General features: G+C 32.1%; 1 protein-coding gene across 1 annotated transcript in view; it reads right to left on the bottom strand.

Moving 5' to 3' along the window:
- Positions 1-613: 613 nt before the first annotated feature.
- The window catches only part of SERPINI2 (serpin family I member 2), a 37,543-nt gene continuing 18,211 nt past the window's right edge, over positions 614-19,945 (bottom strand). Inside the window, exons 5-8 of the mRNA XM_049774467.1 lie at positions 16,038-16,135; positions 12,266-12,352; positions 5,705-5,794; positions 614-690 (exon numbers count right to left, since the gene is read on the bottom strand). Of these exons, the coding sequence (XP_049630424.1) occupies positions 614-690; positions 5,705-5,794; positions 12,266-12,352; positions 16,038-16,135 (352 nt within the window). The remainder of the gene's footprint in view (positions 691-5,704; positions 5,795-12,265; positions 12,353-16,037; positions 16,136-19,945) is intronic.

Below are 19,945 nucleotides of genomic sequence, written 5' to 3'. Positions count from 1 at the left end.
CCAAAATTGAATTGTTCATTGTCTCAGATCTTTAATTTCTTGAGACCTGCCAATTAGAAGACTCACCTACAATATGCCAGGTATTACAACTATTTAGAGCCAAAAGTATAAATCAAAAGGAAAGGAACCAGACTCCAAAGATAATGATTAAAATGAAATAAAAGTTAAGACTATTAAATGGCTAAACATTATCTACAGTCTTAGATACTGAAACATTCTTTTAGGTTGTGTCTTGAGAGGCACAAACCACACTCACTCTTACTTGACCCTATTATCCCATGATCTGGATAACTCTGCTATACATTAAAACTGAATGTATATAGGCTTTGCAGTTATAAAAACTTCATATAAAATAGAAACTTGATATTTCAGACAATTAAGACAAGGTTATTCTTAAATTTCATTCCAATATTTTATGTAAGATAATTTTGATTCATTTACATGAAAACATGTAGAAAATGAGAAACATTGGATAATTTTATGTATTAATTTTATTAATACAGTCTAAATTAATACAATTAAAAAATTTAATAGTGTCAAAATGTTATCACAAGACTTTTTTTCCAATTAACTCTTATTCAGGAATCAGATTGTTTTTGAAACTGTTTTTCATTCACAGAGAATCTAAATCTCTTCCCTTCATTTTTTGGGTATCCGGATTTGTCACTCTTCCCATAAACAAAATTGATTCTAGAAAAAGAAAAATATAAACATATTTAAAAACCGTATGAATATTACAAGACAGTAGTTTTTAATCCTTTAAAAACTTATTTGTATTATTTTCTATAAGATATATTTGTAATCCTAATAGAAAAACACCATTGTTTTAAATATATGCTTGTATTATTAATCATTTTCTGATAAATTATTAAATAAACACCCACAACAGCTTGTCATGAAAAATGCATTAGTCCTATTATCATATAGAAAAGCATAAATATGTGTCAGAGAGGTGTTTTAAGTATAGATAGACTCAGCCAAGGAAACAGTAGTAAGCATAGTAGCATAAATTTAAAGCACTAGCAGGTTTTTTTTTAATGCATATAACATAAAAACCTTAGGGTTAAAAATACAACTTGTCAGATCACCTAATGCTCTGAATCAAACCTAATATTAAAGATAATATTTTCATAAACCTAGTGCTTTCCGAGTCTCACTGAGGTGACACTGTGCAGTGTAGATGTAAATACATGTTTGCATTCTGTGCTTGCAAGTAAAAAGGAAAGATGTTAAAAAGGTATGTCAATACCTATTCAACTTTCTTTTCAACTAGAATAAAAATATGTCTTGAAATGAATTAATGTCAAGTGTTAGCTTAAACCCCTGACAATCAGGTATTCTAAAGGACATATTTCTAAAGTAAGAAATTGACATATTTTTAAGGCTAGCTAAAGTTTATTTAAGTGTTTTTAGAAAATAACAACAGCTGAGCCTTTATCACTAACTCTTTACTGTTAATGTGAAAGAAGGACACACATTATAACAAAGATCCCCACTGGATTTTTCATAGTTTACAAATTTTATTCAGTGAAAACTTGCTTCCAGTAACTCAACATACTGTTTAGAACAACAAAAATTGTATATCATAAGTTTTAGTCCTGTGAAAGTACAGAGCTAACTCCTGGAATTTATGTTACACTTACTTACAATAAAAGTTGTCAATGACAATTATAACACAGTTATTTAAAATACCATATTTAAACAGAATCATTTGAGAATCTTTAAGAAATTTTTATGGAAGCCATAGTCAAATTAATACTTAAAATTTTAAATAATTATAAGTGGAAGTAATTATCCCATATTTTCAATCTTGTTCTTTGGTGAGAAAAACCATATAGTCTTCTGTTTTATATATATGTATATATGTTTATATACATAAGTATATATATATTTCTGTAATATAATTATTCAACATAAACATATGTTTTATATAAAGTACACACATTTGCCAAAAAGAAAACAGCTTTATAATATCTTGATATAGGTATAGGTAGATAGCTTGGGAGCTATTTCTGACAGTGCTCAGGATTTAACTCTATACTCAGACTTCATACTCAGGATTTATATTCAAGATTGCTTAGTGATCTTGGCTGAGAAATCTCAAGCTTCCTGGTGGTATTTATGCATACCAGGGATCAAACCTGGATCATTCATATGCCAGGCAAACACCCTACCAGGTTTACTCTCTAGTCTCAAGAATCAGTTTTCAGTTGAGCTTTCGTGTAAGTCATACTCACTGGTAAATGCTACAGATTAATCAAATCTCTTCTTAATATAATAGGAAGAATTTTGAGACAGGCTAACTACAGAAATAAATGTTATTTAATTTCTTCATAATCTTACATCTAAGATAAAGCAAGATTAATATTTGTTCAATATGTTTATACGTTTTCATCATATGGAAGCAACTTTAGCTGCATAATGTTAAAAACCAAAGAAAAGACAAAGGGAAAAAAAAAAGGCCATAATGATAGATTTTTTTTTAAGTAAAACAAGTTTATGCAGAAAATAAAGGGAAGGAAGGAGTCATTTTGTGTGTTCAAGAGAAAACTTGGGCTTCCCCAGGATGGAAAAAGCCAAGTATAATAAAATACATTAAAGCGATTTCATACACTGTTATTTTTTTTCAACCTAAGTTCTTTTTTTTTTTTTTTTTTTTTTTTTTTGGTTTTTGGGCCACACCCGGCGTTGCTCAGGGGTTACTCCTGGCTGTCTGCTCAGAAATAGCTCCTGGCAGGCACGGGGGACCATATGGGACACCAGGATTCGAACCAACCACCTTAGGTCCTGAATCGGCTGCTTGCAAGGCAAACACCGCTGTGCTATCTCTCCGGGCCCTCAACCTAAGTTCTTAAAGCATTCAAAATATTTTTTAATTATGTGTGGAATACTGATAACTTAAAACTCATGATTCACTAGTTTCTCAGAAAAAATTTCACTTAGCATCTTTCACAAATTTCTTTTAGAAATATCTAAAATCTGGCCTACTGACTTATGTCTAAAAATAAACAAAAGTTATTTTTATTTCCCTAGAAGTTTAGCTTAGTTTATCTTCTCTTTAGATAAAGATTTTACAGTATAAAAGTAAACTTTTGGAAAATATTATGCATTTATTTGCACAAAGAAAATGTTTGGTCAAAAGATAAATTAAGGAGTGCCAGAAAAAAATAATTCTATGAGTTAGAAAACCACTTACCCTCAGGCTAAATAGTTCTTACAAGATTAAAGTAATTTGCTTGTATATTAAAGCTTACTATGTCACCAAATTAGTTACTTTTAATGTTATATCTTAAGTTTATTTGTATACAAGAAATAAATAAATCATTAAATGTGTATAATCTTAGTATAATAGTCAAATTGTACATATTTATGGAGACAATTTACAGTCCCTGACAAATGAGTGCTCATTTATTTTAATGCAATACTTTCAAGAGATTAACCCTAGTTTAAAAATTATCATTACTGTAAAGATCATAAAACTAAAAATTGTTAATAAGGTTTTATAGTTAAGTATTATCACAAACAAAAAGTAGATTCTTTGGAATTTAAATTTATATTGCTGATTTTCAGACAGCTATTTAATGATCTGAGTCATCACTTGGAAAATAAGAGTCAAATATCATTACTTGAAATGTTATTTCTTTGAACACTGAAGTCCAATGCAACTTTATTTCCTTCTGTTCTCCATTCTCAAAACCACATTAAAGTTTGTAATAAGTCAAAGTTATTCAAAGGTTAAAGATGTATAAATTGAATAATATATTCAAAATAACAGTTATAACAGTTGATACTGACACATCTAATACTAGAATTAAATTATATTAAAATATTCTCAGCAAATTTTAAGCAACTCTTTATTCTCAAGGCACAACTTTTAAAGGGGTCACTCAGAATTCATTTAATGGAGTCTGAATAAAAGACTCTCATGTCCCTAAAGGAACCAATAATTCAGTAACCCTAGTTCAAGCTAACATATTCAAGTTCTGAAATAAGTATATTGTTCTCTATTCATATCAACCTGGAGAAAGAAGTTTTTTTTTCCAATTTCCTTCCTCCTTTCACTCACATATATTTGTCAGTTTATTCACAATGAACATCTTTGTTTCAGTCATGGTGTTATTGTCTTTGTAGCCCCATCCTCCCATTACCATCCAGCTCCATCCAAAGTGTCTTTTTATTATTTTATTCTACAGTCTTAACATATAGTTCTATTTAATTCTGAGATAAACACTAATGTTATGTTTGAACTGGATATAAGAAAACATGTCTTAGAAAGCATAAGTCATGTGTCCTAGCTATTAGTTAACTGAATTGAGATTTGAGTCCAAATTCAGCATTCAGGTTCATACTCTCAATATTTAAGTATATTGCAAGACTCTCTGACAAATGCTAGACTAAATTCAAACAGGAATAGATAATTTCATATTTATTGTACCTTATAATTTTAACTAAACATTATGATGCCCAAGGCATCCATTAAACATTAAAGAAAGTTTTTTTTACTGTAGTTTTATTCTCATTCTAATTTTCTATTAACGCATAAATAACTACCTAGATAAATATTTTCAGGTGGTGACACTGAGTTAAATGTCAATCCAATCCAATCTACTATTACCTTGACCCTTTAATATCTATCTAGCTATATATCTTTTAATATCTATCTAACTATATATCTTTCACCAATTTTCCAAGCTCAAGATTTTGAGTTTTGTTTGACACCAATTCTATGAGTGAAATTATGCTTGACATGTGTACATATATAAGTTACCAATATACACTCCCATTGTGATGACATAAAAATGAGTTGAGGTGCTGGTGGTGTAGTTTAGCATTAGAACGACTGCCTGGGTTGTGTAAAGTCCTGGTTCTATAGTTAGCAACATCACCAGCAAAATTACCACAACCACAACAAAAATTCAAAAAGTTGACTATAGACTAATAGATCCCTTAACCACTCAACCATTTCAAATTATAATTAGAAATTGTTCAATACTATCAAGAATTTATGTGACTTTATTCAAACAACATCAATTCCCTCTGAGCTTTTATAGCTTTATTAGTCAAATATCTGTCATTGGAATGGGTTAAGATTTAGTGCACAATAAATAGCTCTTTGGGAAGCTATAGTATCGCTGCTCTATTTTACATCCTGTTATATCTAAAATAATGTACTCAACATATGTGCCTTTAAAAAATAAATAATTCCAGAAGAAAAAATAGTAAATAGCAACTAGATTTTTTCTTGATCTTATTAATTAGATAAAAAAGTATCAATTTTATTACAATAAACAAGATATATGAGTTATAGTATAATAATATGATATAAAATGATAATGTTACATAATATTGAGTACAATCAACAGTGATAATTGAAGGCAATTCAGTATAATTAAGCTCTTTCTGATTCACCATTTTATTAAATAGTAATAACTAACATCAATTAATCTTCTAAAAGTTATATGTTCAACCAAAGTGGGCTCCTGGGGCTGGAGGGATAATACATTTGGTAAGATATTTGCTCCACTTGTGGCTGATCTGGGTTCATTCCTTGACATATCAAATGATCCCCACTAATAATGATCTCTGAGCCCACTAGGAGTGATTCTTGAGCACAGAGTCAGGTGTAACCCCATAGCACCACAGTATGCGGACCACAAACAAAAATATATTAAAATATGAGTTCAGAAAATTATTTTAAAGATACCTGTTTTATTATTCTTTACAATAAACAGAAATGGATGATTTGCAATAAATTGGTTTCGAGCCAAGCTCATGATAACAGGGATGTTCACACCTATGAAATAGAGAAAACATTATTTATATCTTCATGCTCCATTATCAGTAAGAAGTACATATAAATTAATTTGTGTATACTGAAAATGTCATTTTACTTGAGAACTTAATATATGCATAAATACCCATTACTTAAATGGAAAGAAATTTGGAGTAAATTTTAAAAACCAACGAGAATGGGGTAGGAAGAATCAATATTATCAAAATGACCATCTTACCTAAACTACTATATAGCTTCATTGCAATCTCTATTCAAATTCAGTAATAATTTTTAAGGACTTAGATCAATTACAAAATTTTTGTAGAACCACAAAAAAATCTATGTTAGCCAAATACATATTGAAAAACAAGAAAATGGGTGGCATCTCTTTACCTAATTTGATGCTTTACTACAAAGCTATATTGAACAAAATAGCATGATATTGGAACAAAAACAGTCTCAGACCAATGGGTCACAATAGCATATCTAGTGACATACCCCCCAAATATACGGGCAACTAATATTTTACAAAGGAGCCAAGTATTTGAAATGGAACAAAGAGAGTCTCTTCAACAAATAGTGTGGTAACAACTGGATAACCACCTATAAGAAATTAGAGATTGATCTATTCCTCACATCTTACACAAAAATAAACTCAAAATGAATTAAAGACCTTGAAATCAGACCTGAAGCTTTATTTAGCAAAGTTTACCCACACCATTGCTAAATTGCCTAGAAATTGGAATACCTTTCTCCCCTAATGTGTTGCCCCATTTTGTTTTTAAGCATTATGACCCATCCCATAAGGGGCAGGCCTCCAATTGCAGCCTACAAATAGATCTCCAATGTTTGTCAATAAGTGGGTGGGAGTGGGTAGGTGGTGGAATCCTCTATGCTTGTTAATCTGTATTGTATACAATCTCTGCCTATATTGTATATAGTCCCCCTCCCCCCCCCGACCCTGTTCACGATCTTACAAAATCCCTTCCATCCTCTAACCACTCAACCCTGATCTGTTACCTCTTCCTATTAATCCTCTTTACCACCATCTCTTTTTACTCCTCGGGAACTGGGAACTTCCCCCTGCCCCAGCAAGCTCCCACCCAGCACCCAAAGTGAAAGGGCACTGTTCCCAGCCCCACATCTCTGGCCCCAGCAAGAAGCTGCAGCTATCACTCCTGGTGATTCAGTCTATGTGGCCCTTTTTCCTCCCTCCTCCCCTCAATGTGGACTGCAGCTTGCTACCAGCTCCAGCTCCAGAGGGACCGCCAGCTCAGGAACACTACCTGATCCCTGACTGCTGTAAAGCATTTCTCAGACTCCACAAAACCACAGTGTGGAAGGAAAATGTGCCCTGGATATTATTCTCTTCTGAGACTATCTCAAAAGACTCAATGAGGATGTCTATATTTTCTTTGTATGTTTCTGTAGACGCATTTCTTTAAGTGTTATCTCTTAGTTATTGTTCCATGTGTAGAGGTACCCTCTTCATTCCTTTGTGGTTTTTTTGTTTGTTTCTTTGGGGGGGGGGTTCTTGTTCTAGTTCTATTCTAATAGAAGTCTTGCTTGCTAGAAGACCTAAGGCACAGAGACTGTATAGCATGTTATTTTTATCTACAGATGCAACAATATATAATATGGCATTGTTCTTTTTTGCATAGGCACACTAAAATGGGGAAATGTTATGTATAGAAAGAAGTTCTTATCTAATAAGAATAAGGACCCATAAATTTTATAATGCTGGGGCACCTACCACTCTGAACAAATATTGACTGTCCAACCCCAAACTCTGGTTCTCAACCTTAGAACTGGCACAACTCCCTGCACCAGAACTAGGAATCAAATGCCTCCTCAAGGAGGCCCTAATACCACTCTGGCACCAACTTACTCCAGGGTGGGCAACCTGCCCTATCTCACCAACTCAGAGTGAGATGAAATCAGAAGACACTCCATCCTAGAATCTGTGAAAATACAAGATCTCTAATTACATAAGACTGACTACAACATCCACCACTGAGCAGAACTTTTCCAGAGACTATAAAGAAAGACTTTATCCTAAGTTTCGACCTAGGACCTGTGCAAAAACCAAGATCGCTCATTTAGAAGACTGATTTGACAAGAGTGACCAAGCAGAACTTTTTCTGGGACCATAAAGACCTTGGGGTTCAACATCTAACATACCTGGAGCCTTTATTTGGTCTTATGACAGTATCTTTCAAGGGAAGAATCACCCTGTATCTTAGGCCAAGGGAATTTCCTTTCTAATTTCCCCCATGTTTACTGTGCCTATGAACAACAACAACAATAAAAATAAAAACATCTGCCCCCCCATTTTTTCTTTTGTCTTTAATTTGATTTATAGCTTCTAGATAGGGAGTTCCATCATTTTTAAAGGATCATAGAACATGAATCATCTTGTTCTACGTCATATATCCATGTCCTCCTACAAATTGAGAAAGGAAAACAACAAAGGGATTGGGATGCAGGGGCCAAGCAGTCTCAGGAGCATTGAGTAGAAATAAAAAATGATCAGATCTAAATATCCAAATGAAAGTTAACAACATTACAATCAAGAAACCCAAACTACAACAAACTATACACAAAATAGACACATTAAACTAGCAGTCCAGGGGACTAAGCATGGATATGAGCTGCATGCTGGGAACTATGGTGGAGTGAGGTCAATAATTGTGGTGGGAATGGCCCTAACTCACTGTCACTATGTGACTGAAATACAACTGTGAAAGACTTGTAATTCACATTGGTTTCAAAAGACATTTTTAAATGAGAAGAAAAAATACTAGATTATTTATGAAATTATTAACATCACAATTAAGCTCAATAAAGAAGTCATATACAAGATACAATTTAGTAGAAGCATCTGAAAACTTTCTATTTTAAATAGTATTTTTCTGCTCAGTTTTTATTTATAATATATGATTGAGTCTTACAATGCCTCAATCTTAATTCCTATCCAGATATTTTTTGTACTTTTATTTTTCCAGTTTATGATAATCATATCTGAGTTTACTTGGCTAGATTTTGAGTCGTGCAAGTAATGTCCATATCTTCTTATGGTTCTGTGTGCAGGGATAACTTCTTATGAAACTTTGGAGATTTAATGTGATGCCTGAGATTTAACCTGAATTAGCCACATATGAAGCAAGCAACTTAGATGCTGTGATCTCTGTGGCCCTGAATTAACATTTTTAACTTACTTTCCCAAAATTACTTTGATAAAAGCAGACCTGTTAAGAATTTGGACGTTGAATAAGTATGTATTTATGTTGAAATTTTCTGTACCTTAGTAACAATTTACTATAATAATTTCTATCCTCTTGCTCTTTTGTGGCATTTGTCAATATTTAACATGGCTATTCCAAATAATAGGAACTTATTTCCTTACTAGGGCAAATGTTCATACATAAACATCAATCTTTAGCAATAATGTCATGTGTTTGACAATAAAATATACCTATAGAAAAGTAATTTTTAAAAGTACAAGATACATTATTACGATTTTAAAAATAATTCTAGAAGAGAGAAAACCCTTTGCATTAGGCTCTTATATCATGCACACAAAGTGAAAATTATACTGACAAAAAATGCACATAGAAACTTAACAATAAATAAATGAATACCAAAAGATACCATTAGAAGGCCAAGCAAGTAGGACACAGGTAGCATATTTGCCTTCTACACGGCCTATCCAGGACAGATCTGAGTTTGATTCCTGACATCCCATATGGTCCCCCAAGCCTGCTGGGAGCCATTTCTGAGCACAGAGCCAATCATAACACCTGAGTGCCACCAGCTGTGGCCCAAAAACAAAACAACAACAACAACAACAAAAAAATAAAAACCAAAGAAAGAGCAATCCTGAGTGCCACCCTGGGGTGGGAAAAGAAAAATAAGGAAGGAAAGGAAGGAAGGAAGGGAAGGAAGGAAGGGAAGGAAGGAATGGAAGGAAGGAACGGAAGGAAGGAAGGAAGGAAGGAAGGAAGGAAGGAAGGACGGAAGGAAGGAAGGAAGGAAGGAAGGAAGGAGGAAAAGGAAGGAAGGAAGAGAAAGAAGGAAGGAAGGAAGGAAGAGAGAAAGAAAGAGACAAAGAAAGAAAAGAAAATAAGAAAGAAAGGAAAGAAGAAGAAAGAAAGAAAGAAAGAAGAAAGAAAGAAGAAAGAAAGAAAGAAAGAAAGAAAGATAAGAAAGAAAGAAAGAAAGAAAGAAAAGAAAGAAAAGAAAGAAAGAAAGAAAGAAAGAAAGAAAGAAAAAAGAAAAGAAAGAAGAAGAAGAGAAAGAAGAAAGAAAGAAAGAAGAAGAAAGAAAGAAAGAAAGAAAAGAAAGAAAGAAAGAAAGAAAGAAAGAAAGAAAGAAAGAAAGAAAGAAGAAAAGAATAGAAAAGAAAAGAAAAGAAAAGAAAAATAAACCATTAATCCATTTAATCTGAGAGCTTAAATGCTATCTTAACAAACTTCGGTCAATTGTAAGGAGATGATTTTAAAAAAAGTTTAAATAAATAAAATGAGGTGTTAGGTGTGTAAACATATAGGGTAAAAAATCTGGTCAGGACTATTTAGAAAGTCTATTTATGTAGAATCATCTTAGTGTCCACCTTCATCTTCACACCTAGGATTGTTTTACAAGTATAGGAGAGAAAAGAGGAGATATCTTCACAAAAGACATATCCAAACTCATTTTGGCAGATAAGGAGTAGGTAGAAAGCCTTTTTCAATCTGTTATTTTCTATTACCTTCAGCTCAAAATAATCCTCTTCTAACTAGTATATTTTGATCAACTTACAATCAAATGCAACATGAGTAATATAAATTGCATGATACAGTCCTATTTATAAAATTAGAACTATACTTTCTAACTATCAATGAATATAAACCAAAAGCCAAAGCAAGAAGAAAAATAAAAAAGCTTAATATCATTACATTTTCATTTGCTGAATACTTGAGTATTTCTTATTCCTAAGTAACACCGAGCATATGCCTAAAAGACAGAATACTCTTGATGACTATTTTGAGCTATGAACTTCAGAGTGACTGCTTATTCATCTTGTAATATTTAATTATAGCCAGACTCTTAGAGAAGTCTAGACTTAAAATGGGAAACACTGGGCAAAGGAGAAACAGTTCTAAAATTGAAGTTAGAATATCTGATTTCCATTTAATCTCACTGGCAATTTATATAGTTTGCCAAAGTCTTTTAGAATGTTTTACCCATTTATTTAATCATCTAATAAAAGAACAAGACATTTATCTGTCATATAATATGTATCTATAATGTGTCTAAAATACTGTATAGAAAAGCACTAGATATTTTTCTGCATGGGCCAACAGCTTCATTCCAAGATATGTTTTTGATTTCTCCAAGAATTGAAATAACATCTCATTTAATATAATTTCTCTGAGCTCAGTAATATAAAGATTTTCAATACATAACAAAGAAACAGTGAGAACCTGATTATTTTACCTACGTGTCAAAATTCATTGCTTCTTAATAGAATTACAAATTAATTGATAAATTTATATTGTGCATGAAAATGGATCAATAAGATACACTAACAAATGCATAATATTACATCTTGGTGAAAATCTCAATAATATGAAAAACAGACTGATTATTCACTGAAGTTGATTTTGATTTTATATTTAAATGTAAGGCTTTATTTCAGTTATTACAACCAGGACTATACAAAATGTAATTTTTTTCAGAGAACTATAGCATAGAGTAATGATTATCAAACACAAATAACCTGGAGACATTGGGAAATACAGATTTTAATTCATCTAATGTAGAGTTTGGAAGCTAAACCATTACATAGCTAACAAGTATTCTAGTACAGAAATACTGCTTTCTTTCTTTTTTCAGTGTCAAAAAAGGATTATAGGCCACAGGACTATTATCTTTATTAATCTTGGCTGCAAACTGCAATTATTTATAAATAAATCTATAAAATATTAGAGCCTGAGTCTCACAAAGAGATGTTACTTTAATTATTTGGAAGTAAGCAGTGAGCACATAATTTTCTGAAGCTCTACAGGAGATTCTAATGAACAGAAAAAATGTGATCCACTGCCATGGAGATAATGGCAAGCATCAAATTAGTAAAGTTGGGCTAATGCAGTTCATGTAATGGAAGAATAAAATTAATACAATTATTTCTGAGTTGTATTTCTGAACTGTGGTGATATTTTGCTTAAAAATAAAGCCTCTACATAGTTCTTGTCTGCTAATTGTCAGGTAATTTAATTAGCAAATAAGCAAATATCAATTGTTGAGGTTAACCCCAACTTCTAATAAAATTGTTCCCCCTTTTTTTGCATTATGCTGTAGCTCAGAGATGCATAAATAAATTATACAATCAATTTTTCTTCCTATAATAGAAAACAGAGTAGAAAAGAAGATAAGAATATTGGTTTAAGAAAAACAGTATTCAAATATAAATGTCCTTCTAACTTATTATGAAATCATTTATCTACCTACCAGTTGAAGTTGCAGCTTCACTGCCTTCTTCATTTAATTCAAAGAAATTTTTTTGCATTACTTGGGAGACATAAACCTCAGATGAATCTGTTGGATATATAAAAGAGATATTTAGGACTTAAAATCAAGACATTTTACTACCAATTAGAGCTGAGCCTAATTATATTTTTACATACATAGAAGAGAAATAAACTTCTCCAATGTAGTTGATTTGCTAGGGATAAAGGTGATTTATGTTTAAAGTTTAGCCCAGATACAAAATGGAGAGATAGAAGGGAATACTTAGATCAGGTGTCCTGCTAAGTGATATATTTGAATGAGTCTGTCACCCTTTAGCCATGGTCTACAGAACAGATGAAAGAGCTTTAAAGAAGTGATTCAATCCATTGCAGTATGTTCAACCTCAAAACCAACTGGCCTTTTAAATTTTGTCTCAGTTTTGATCTGACTTTTAAACCAAAATTTGCTTTCCTTCATGACTGCAGAGACTGTGAAATTCTGAAGAGCTTTGTGTCATGCAGTACAGAATCACTTCAGGTTTGCTTTAAAACCAGTCCTATTTTTCAGTGTAAGATAGAATTTTACAGCATTTTGTTCTAGTCTCGATCTATGCCGAGAGAGATATCCTGTTCCTGAATCATCTATCTCCTCTTGAGAAAACTGATATATATGAAGCTTTTATGATAGAGTCACCTGGGAGGCTATCTCTTACAGAAGGGAGAAGTGAAACCTTGAGTTCAGAAGTCATGAACTATCTCTACTATGTCAAGGGCAAGTAGAGTGGACAGTTCCTCAATCAGACAACAGAAGCATGGCCATTGATTTATGTGAAAGAATAGAGAGGAAGGAAGATGGCATTAAAACCTGAATGAAAATGAACACAAAGAAGCTTTGTTTCTCATGAGAAATGTTGTATGATGCAAGAAAATGTCACACAAATCATTCTTTAGAAACATTCTTGAAGAAATATTTTTGTAAAAGGGAACCTACTTTGACAGTGTTCAGAAAAAAAAAATCTCTTTAAGCAACATGGAGAGAAGTCAACAAAGGAAGTTTTGCAAAAAAATTATTTGACAGCCCACTAAAAGTAAATTACAAATTATTTGCGATTATTCTTCCTATGGCCCTTCTTACTTCTTATTCACACCTCCTACACTTTTTCCTTCTCCAGTAGCTCCAACTCTAAAGTAAATATGAAGGGGCCAGAGCAATAATATAGGTTACAGAGCTCTTGTATCAGGACCAACCTGTGTTCTACCACCTGTACTACATGTGGTCCTGGGTGTCTGCCAGGAGTGATCACTGACCACAAAGTCAGAAGTAAGCTCTAAGCACAACAAAGAGGAGTGACCCAAATGAGCGTTCTTACACGCACACACACACACACACACACACACACACACACACACACACACACATATACTTTAGGCCTTGTCTTATTTGTCCTGGAGCTTTTGCATACAAATTCCCAATTTATCTAAATAATAATCTTGTTATTTAGAACTCAGCCAAAAGCCACTTTCTAAAAAGAGTCTTCTCCCACCAAGAAGTGGTCTAATTTTGATCCTTTATGATCTAACCACTCTTTATTCTAATAACTTTAAGATAATTCACAGTACCAATCAACTCAAAATTTAATGAATTAACTACTTTCATTCATTACTTAATTATCCAATTTCTGCAATAGATTTAAACTGGATTATCAGAGAAACTTAGCCCATTTTATTCATCTGTAGTAAACCATCTGCTACATGGGATATTTGTCAAATAAGTTAATGTATATGAAACATTTAATGTAAACTTATGACTGAAAAATTATTTCTGTCATTAGAATAAGTTGACTTAAATGGAGAATGATCTTTCAAAGTTTGAAAAAGAATTTTCCCCATTAGTGCTTGGAGTAACAGAAAATTCACACATAGAACAGAAAAATGAAAATCCAAGAGACCTAGATCAAGATACAAAATCAGTTTGGATTTAGTAAAACTGAATTTAATTCATCTAATTGACTAATGATCCAAACTGAGCAATATGCATTCTCACCTCAGAATGGTCCTTTTCTCAGGATAGGATCTGAGTGATAATGGACAATCTTAAGGAATCTAGATTTTACAAACTTATTGATTTGTACCACTTTCTAATATTTATTTGTTTTAGTTTTTATAGAATATTCCAAGTATAGCTTTGTCAAATTTAATAATGAAATAATGGATAGCTTTACATGAAAGCTGAACTTCATTACAGTTTAAATATTCTACTATGAGTGACAAGAAGTGATTAGTTTAAATCAAAAATAATATCTAAAGTTTCCAAAGCAGTTCTTTGAAAAGATTTCCCTCAACATTGTGTTACTACAAAGTAGTAACCTCTTCTTTTGTGTAAATATTCCATAACACATGTAAGTCTAATTGCTAGTACTTTTTATTTAATATCTACAGCAAAAATAAAAAGTTGGACAGTAAGAAACTCACTAGTCTCTTAATTACCAGATACAGTGCCTGCATGCAAAAAGAGAGAACCAAAGTAGTTAAAGCAACTCAAAGAGGCAACTCAGGTAAGAAAAAAAATTAATGTTTGAGGAAGAAGAGCTTGAAAAATGATTTGGTTTATTTCAGCTTGATAAAGTGGCTCTTTTCCAGGGCACATTTTGACAGCATCTTGTTGCAGCATTTATTATTGACTGCTTCTTTCTTGATGCTGATAAAATTGTCAATGAAGTCAGCTCTAAATGCCAGAGTGAAAACAAGTAGCTAAATCATGTGTGAAGGTGATAATGAACATCTGTGTACCCCACCCACCTCTTCCAAACTGGAAGCTCATTTATTCTATTCATTTGCTCAGTCGATATGTGAATAAATACATTATTTCTCCAAAGCACAGATCTTTGTGTAGAAATAAAAAAATATTTTCCTTTTATCATACAAAATTCCATTAGAAAGACAGGTTTGTGTCATTATGCTCTCTTTTTATAAAAATAGAATAATGAATTTTAAACAGAGCAAGAATGGGACAAAATATATCTCTTCAATTTTTCTCTTCAGTTATTTGTGAACTATTGGAAAACTGTCAAGAAAAAATTAAAACATAATCTTGAGTGTTGTGGTGTAATGAATATCTTTATCAAATACAATTTTTCAGGTGCAAATTAGCATCAGGGCTCCATCACCTCAGATTGTGATCACAAGCTCAAACAATCCACAAGCTGTAACACTGCAATTTCTAGATCATCTTCATCATCCAGAACTTGTGAATACCTATTATGTGGGCTTTAAAATTACTGAATGAAAATTAGAAAGTCAATTTATTAGAATTTTATTACCTCTTCTAAGTTGTAATTCCTATTATTCAGATAAGTAAAACCAAAAAGGCCAAATTAAAAACCCACATGAAATTTTACCTGCATAGTTTCATTAAAAGCATGGCTAGAAGGCTTATATAATATTTTAAAATGGTTTCAAACTTTCATTAAAAGTGACATGCATGCTGGGAACAGGGGTGGAAGGAGGACATTGGTGGTAGGAATGCCTCTGATTCAATGTCACTATGTACCTGAAATACTACTGTGAATGATTTCTAATCCACTTTGGTCAAAATAAAAATTATTAATAATATAAAAAAGTGACTTAAATGCAAAATGGAGTACTAGCTTATAGATGTCTAATTGTGACAATAGCATTTTTTTCACTAGATGAAATGTTTTTTTAAGTCTTAAAATCAATTAATAGTTAATTAGAAAAAATTTAATATAAAATAGAGCAATTATTTATATTACCTGTTATTCCAGAAAGGTCACAGCCACCACTAAATATCTCAGTTATGTTCAAAGAATACAAAGCGTCTTTGAAGTCTAGTTTTTGTTCTATTTTAAATCTGTTTAAAAGAAAAGATGAAGAATAAAATCTTGAAACACAGGGCATATTTGCTACCAAAACGTTTTTCATATAAAGTATGGCTAGAAATAGAGCATATTATGAAATCTTTTGTTTTCATTATCCTTATTTATCTACCTCACATTTTTTTTCTCCATCTCTGCTGAATTCTGCTGAATAACTTACTTCAAGGTGAATGGTGGTAGAGAAGGTAAGAATACTGGTTTTTGAAACAGCAATTATCCAACAAAATAGGTAATAATTCTAAGTTTTCAGTTTCTTGGCTCCTTCCCTAGAAATAAAAGATTCCCTCCAGTAATTATATATGCTAATTTTTTCATGACATCAGAGATGGCTCCTGGAATGCATCCAGGATACCCTGAAAAGGCAACAGAAGAAGACAGTTTTGGAAGAATTGTGCTGTTTACTTTATAGTTGATGTGACTGGCTTTCGTCAGTTAATATACAACTAATATCTTCCAGATATGTGCTACTAAAAGACTAAAAATCTGAAAAAGAATTAAATTATTTTAAATGGTTAGAAGTAGAAATTTTGTAGGAAAAATGTATTGTACTTTCAACGTGGGGCCATAACTTGGAGCTCCAAATTAGGCTTAAATAGAAATTCTCAAAAATGTTCACAAATACTGATCTTTCTATGCATCCAAGTAAACAACATCACCGAGCCACAGTTTCTCATTAATAAACAAAAACAAACAACAGAATTAACAATTGACTTCATGGATGCATAAATAATTGATTTGCATTTTAAATCAAGTTGGAAACTTTACTTATAAATGAAGACACTTTTAAAATCCTAATATAGGGAGCAATATATATTTCCTGCATATAGGAAGTGAGCAACTACAATGCCATTAAATCTGATTCATTTAATTTGAGAATTGTCTGTGTCTTGAGTACTGTTTACTCTGGTGCTCTCCAGGTAAGAAGTTGACAAAACCCAATCAATCTCCAGATTCTTCCTTAACTAACAAGTAGATCTGCATCTGAAGCCAGAATTGAGTGTAAGCAATCAGTTTAATTAGATCCTTGCTTTAATTGTCAAATACTGAGCACACTTCTTTAACTATATTCTTCCAAAACAATGAACATGCTGTAGCAGAAATGTATGGGGAACACATTATTTCTTAGTAAAAGAGTAGATACTTTTAAAAGATGTTAACTCATTCAGAGCTAATTGGGAATAATCATAACAAGCATGTAAAATTGAAAACAGCTTGTTTTATGTGAATGGATTTAATTTTTTTCACTTCTAAGAAAGATAATATGATTTTGAGTGGGTGTTTTGCCATTGTTTTGTTTTTATTTCCTTTTCATAATAAATAGAGTAAGTACTTCTAAATGGTTGGAAATGAATGTTCTAACCTATCTAAAATTGGCTATTATTAGTGTAATGGCCAAAACGATTTCAGGATGCTGATAAAAATACGACAAGTTATATTACAACTTCTACCATTTCTGTCAGCATTTAAATAACAGTCTTCTTCATAATATAGAGCAATAAAACTACAGCAATAGAGATCCGTTCAAGCATTTAAAAAAGTAATCTACAGCCAATTTCTAATTATGCATAATTATCCATAATTATTGGAGCCATAAATATTCAGGTGTGAAGTAGTACTTCCATGTGTTGGGAATTTAATATAGATTCTACTTTCTAATCTTGACAAAAGTTCTAGGTAGTTAACATTATTATTCATATTAACATATTACTAAAGTGTTATGTTAAGGAGGTTGATTTTCAGATGTAACATCAAATGAGAAGCCAGAGTTATGGTTCAAATTCAAGACTAGAGGCGAAAATAATGAGCAAGTTCCTATTTTCTAACCAAAGGTAATTCAAAGTTTTAATATTGATTAATATATGCTATGCTAATTACATGCTTCTTCCTAATTTGTGGATTTTACTATGTATCCAAAATATGGTTCATTTTTTTCCTTAACAGAGAATCTTTGCTCAAATTTTATCAATTTATCAATTAAAGATAAAAAAAATGAGTAACAAGAGGCTAGACAAGTAACAAGTAAATAGTAATGAAATGTATTTTATAACCCATGTGAAAACAGTTTCTTAAAACATATCAATTTACTCTGAGATACAATCATTTTGTTTAAATTGCTCATCTGCAAGTAAAAACTATAAGTAATGAAAAGAAACAACTGAAATTTCTGTTTTAAAAAGGGTCCTCTCCTGGTCTGCAGGTCATTCTGTGAATTAGTATTTGCCTTTGTTTTCCCTACAGCCATGACTCACATTTAATACAAGAAAGTTTGAGATACTACCTGTTTGTATTTGAGAGTAAAATATTCTGTTAGCTTCACAGAATCAATTATAAATGATTCTGTTAGATTCGCAGAGATAGTACAGTGGGCTTATCATTTCCCTGTCACACCTGGTGGAGGACTTGAGTTCAATCACCAACACTGTAGGAATCTGAGCACTGCACCAGTTTATTCTTGAGCACGGATCCAAGAGTAAGCTCTGAAGAATACCAAGCCAGGTGTGCCCCACCCACTTCCAAAGTCTTTGCTGATTTGAAGCAATAGTATACTCAGTGGCTAAAGTACTTGCTTTGCCTCCAGAGGTATCAGGTTTGATACCGGGCACTTGCATCCAGGTGTGCCACAAAAAACATCATGTACAAAGGTAAAATCAAAATGGTTTGTGTTGTTTTCTTAATCTTCCTGACACCCTTGCTTCAGGCCCCATTCAATAAGAGCTGGTCCTGGTTATAATTAAGAGGTACAAGACTGAATTTATACTGAACATTAAAAAAGTTAGAAAGCAGAGAGAAAAGTGCTTGGCTTGCATATTGATAGCCTAAATTCAATCCCTGGCATTTTATCTGGTTTCTCACGCACTGCCACTAGTGACCCCTGAATGTAAAGCCAGGAATAATCAACCCATGTGCATCATCAGGTATGGTCAAAAAAACAAAATTTTAAAAAATGTTATATGCGTGATTTAATATGATCCTTCATAATCCTTAGAAGTATGTATTGTTATTATTCTAGTTAACAATACATGAAAATGTAGTAGATTAAAATTATGTAGTAAAAATTAGGCAAAGTTCTTGGTATTCAATATTATGTCTAATTTTTCATCCTGGTTTTAACATTTAGTAAAAGATAACAGATAGGTTAATGTAAAATAGTTTATCTTACAAAAAGATGTTATACATGTAAAAAATGATACCTCTCAGAAAGACCATCCCTATTTGTTATATATGATCACCATAATTATAACAGATTTATACTAAAAATTTAAGAAACAAAATCTTTTTAAAAATTCTGATAAGGGCAAGAGAGATAGTATAGCAGTAGGGCATTTGCCTTGCACACAGCCAATCCAGGATAGGTGGCTGTTTGAATCCTGGCATCCCATATGGTCCCCACAAGTCAACTAGTGGCAACTTCTGAGTGCAGAGCCAGGAGTAACCCCCAATGCCACCGGGTGTGACACAAAAATAAAAAAAAAATTTTTAACAACTTTAAGCCTCTCCCAATAAAAATAAACACATGCATTTACTTTTCATTTTACTTTTCTTAGTAATAAAAATTGAGAACGTCTAAGCAATAATCTTTGTTGACTCATATAGTTATAAAGCACTCCAGTAATTTTATTTATCTCTACTACTTTACTGTTTGCTGAAATTATCATTACTTAGAGCCTAAGTTGTTGAGGATTTTAAAGAAAACTTCAAACTTTCTCTCTTTAACTCATCCAGAAACATCATCACTATTCATTCAGATTAAAAACCACACACCTTTGAACAGCTAATATTTTTCA

The sequence above is a fragment of the Suncus etruscus genome, chromosome 6 (genome assembly GCF_024139225.1).
Source record: "Suncus etruscus isolate mSunEtr1 chromosome 6, mSunEtr1.pri.cur, whole genome shotgun sequence".
NCBI classification, from domain to species: Eukaryota; Metazoa; Chordata; class Mammalia; order Eulipotyphla; family Soricidae; genus Suncus; species Suncus etruscus.
The sequence above is the reverse complement of the archived record's forward strand: the minus strand, read 5'-3'. Positions and strand labels throughout refer to the sequence as shown.